This window comes from Anarrhichthys ocellatus, unplaced genomic scaffold (genome assembly GCF_004355925.1).
Source record: "Anarrhichthys ocellatus isolate YVR2014 unplaced genomic scaffold, GSC_Weel_1.0 scaffold5, whole genome shotgun sequence".
Taxonomy (NCBI): Eukaryota; Metazoa; Chordata; class Actinopteri; order Perciformes; family Anarhichadidae; genus Anarrhichthys; species Anarrhichthys ocellatus.
The window spans coordinates 1,028,846-1,031,890 of NW_022280035.1; the positions used below are offsets into that span (position 1 = coordinate 1,028,846).

General features: G+C 47.5%; 1 protein-coding gene across 1 annotated transcript; it reads left to right on the top strand.

Moving 5' to 3' along the window:
- The first annotated feature begins 884 nt into the window (after positions 1-884).
- bhlhe23 (basic helix-loop-helix family, member e23) lies at positions 885-2,625 on the top strand. Its single transcript, XM_031845590.1, has one exon. It carries the CDS (start codon positions 1,285-1,287, stop codon positions 1,966-1,968), a length of 684 nt encoding a protein of 227 aa, XP_031701450.1. The 5' UTR covers positions 885-1,284; the 3' UTR covers positions 1,969-2,625.
- Positions 2,626-3,045: the final 420 nt, after the last annotated feature.

Here is a 3,045-nt window from a genome sequence, read left to right on the forward strand (position 1 = left end):
AAGCAACACCTGTATAGCATCTCCTCTGTCTGTCTGTGTTGTTTACGTGCACAGATACAGTGTGTAGCAGTTCAATTCAAATGTATTTGTACAACGTCATATATACGAAAGCGGTGCTTTGCACAAAAACAACAACAGAAGAACAGCAAAATGTGCAAAAAAAACAGAGATGTACAGAAATACACATACAGATGCATACAAACATGTGTACTGTACAGATAGGGTGTGTTCATTTAAAAAAAGGAGGTTCTTGAGTTTGTTTTTTTTAAACAGCACAGTGTCCAAAAGTCTAAAATCAGCAGGCAAACTTGTTCCTTTCGTTAAAGCTGCACAAATACCGAAAGCCATCTCGCTGGACCTTCTGACAACATGTCCGAGATGTTCTGCGGAGCAGGAGCCAGTGCTTTGTTAACCAAAAGAATGAACTTTTGAATTGAATTCATTGGGAAAGAAAGGAACCTGGCGCTCAAACCTGTGTCCTCCTGCTCGTATACTTGATGTCTCCTTGTGTGTTTTCTAATCTAGAGAGAGTACTTTCTATCCACCTCCCTGTCTGATGGACTTCTGCTACATGAAGGTGCACTGAGCTCATGCTGACTTGTGCATGTTGTAGCAAAAAAAAGATGAAATACTGTATATCTCCCTTCAAGTTTATTTATATGTCTCACACAAAAACACGGTTTAAAAGTGATTTGTGATAGTGAACAATGCAGTAGTATTATAGTCTGTGGCTGGGCAGCGTGTCAAATATCACATTTGAAATTGGGAGTAGGCTCGAGCTCTTCCCGAGTTAATTAAAACGCCCCCCTGATTGGACGGGCGGATAATCCCCGCGGGGGGGCCCCCTCGTGCTCTTTACTAACTTGCGAGCGGGGCAGAGCGCGAGTCACACAGTCCGCCCGAGGCGAGGGGGAGGGCACGAGAAAAAGAAGCGCGAGAGAAAGAGAAAAAAAAAAAGGGACACCGACCGACACCGAGCGCTCCGAACCTCAGCGAGCACAATTAAAAAGAGAGAAGTGTTGCTGAACGTGGGCTATGCGCGCAACAAGGGGGGAGCGCAGCGCACAGAGGAGGTGAACGCTCGTAGAGAGGCTTCAGATCCACAGCCTCCTTCTTGAAGAGTCACTGCAGCTGACAGAGGAGAGGAGTGAAGGGGGAAGAGAGGGGGACTCCTAGAAAACAGCAACTCTTTGGGAGAGAGAACTACAGCGTGACAGTTTCCAAATAAAGGACAGAGGAAGCGGCGGAAGAGACCTGCTCAGCATCTTGTTCCGGAAGAGAAAAATGAATGCCAGCGAAGAGAACCTGCTCAAGTCCATCAGCAACGACGCGCTCCTCGACCTAACGCAGCGCTACGGCCAATCAGCCTTCGGGTTCGGTCCGGGCCACGGTCCCGGGAGTCCCAGCCGCTTCCCGCTCACGCCGGCCACCGATTTCCTCTCCGGGCAGACTGCGAAGTCCAACGAGAGCGGCGGAGAGCACACGAGCGACGACGAGGACGGCTTCGACTCGCTCGAGTCCCGCAAGAGAGGCTCGCCGTTCGGAGACGACAAGCCCGGGGGGCCCCTCGGCAAGAAGTCCAAGGAGCAGCGTTCCCTGCGGCTCAGCATCAACGCGCGGGAGAGGAGGAGGATGCACGACCTGAACGACGCGCTGGACGGCCTGCGCTCCGTTATCCCCTACGCCCACAGCCCCTCGGTGAGAAAACTCTCCAAAATAGCCACCCTCCTCCTGGCCAAGAACTACATCCTCATGCAGGCTCAGGCTCTGGAGGAGATGAGGCGGCTGGTGGCCTACCTGAACCAGGGACAGACCATGACCTCGCCCATCCCCACCGCCCTGGCGCCCTTTGGACAGGCGGCCGTCTACCCGTTCTCGGGCTCCGCGCTCGCCACCTGCGCCGAAAAGTGCACCACTTATTCCGGGACATCGGCGAGTCTCTTCAAACACTGCAATGACAAGCCTTGATTTGGTTTTCATTCTCTTTCCCGAACTTTTACCCAACCATGTCGATATCTCTCTCTCTCCTAGTTAATAAAAAAAACATGCTGTGGAAAATAAAACAAGTTTAGTCTAAAGGATAATCTTAAAATATTGTTCATTATACTGCAGTTGTTTCATCCCGATTTAACAAACGCTCCAGATAAAATGAAACACTTTGGGCCTTAAGATGGAGTCACTTTACACTAACCAGGCCATGTCCAAATTATGAGTTTGGGAACATTTCTTAGCAGGATTAAGTTATCTGATCTTATTTGTGATCTATGCAACATTCAACAACAACATTCAAAGTAGAAATGCGACCCAAGCTCCACTTATAAAAGAACAATTATGAAAGGACTTCCCTCGACTGACTGATGCTATGTGTGAGGAACAAATGTGATGATGGCTGATATATTTTCTGAAACGATGTGTTGACAATTTTTTTATGATTATTATGATCATTATTTTTAAGTTATTGCACATCTCACATGATTGTATTGTACAACTATTGTGGAAAATCACTTGCTCCGAGCCCGGCTATACTCATAACTGCAGCCTATTGAAGAGGCGTCTTTGGTTGTGTTGCAACATGGATTTCATATATTGTTTATATGTCTTTATAATTAAAAACACATATCTATGCTTGGACCCCGGTTTGCTTCATTTCAACAAGCATTTCACAGCTTTTTTTGCCTCATCGAGATCACATTGAATAACAACTTTAAACGCCAGCCACACTCGCATACGACAGGCCTATACGTCATTTATTTATTTTCAAAGGATAATTTCAAACGTATATATTAGCTTATTGTGTTCTGCTTGTGGACATTATATATGATAGTTTAAGACTCTTTCAGCTAATTCGCTTTTAATGTAGGACGTTAACAGGCTGCAATAAAAAAAGGGTTCAAAATATAAGGAGTTGACAACTTATTTTCCTTGCACGAGAAGCCTCTGACACCAGGAGCTGGGGGTCTGAACGAGCTCAGAGGCGCTGGTGGGGCCCGGTTTGGCACGCGCATGGGGTCGGTGGCGCTGAGGGGAAGGGCGCAAGAGCCGCCC

Coding starts and splice junctions, on each gene's coding strand:
- bhlhe23 (XM_031845590.1), top strand. CDS start 1,285: ATGAATGCCAGCGAAGAGAACCTGCTCAAGTCCATCAGCAACGACGCG.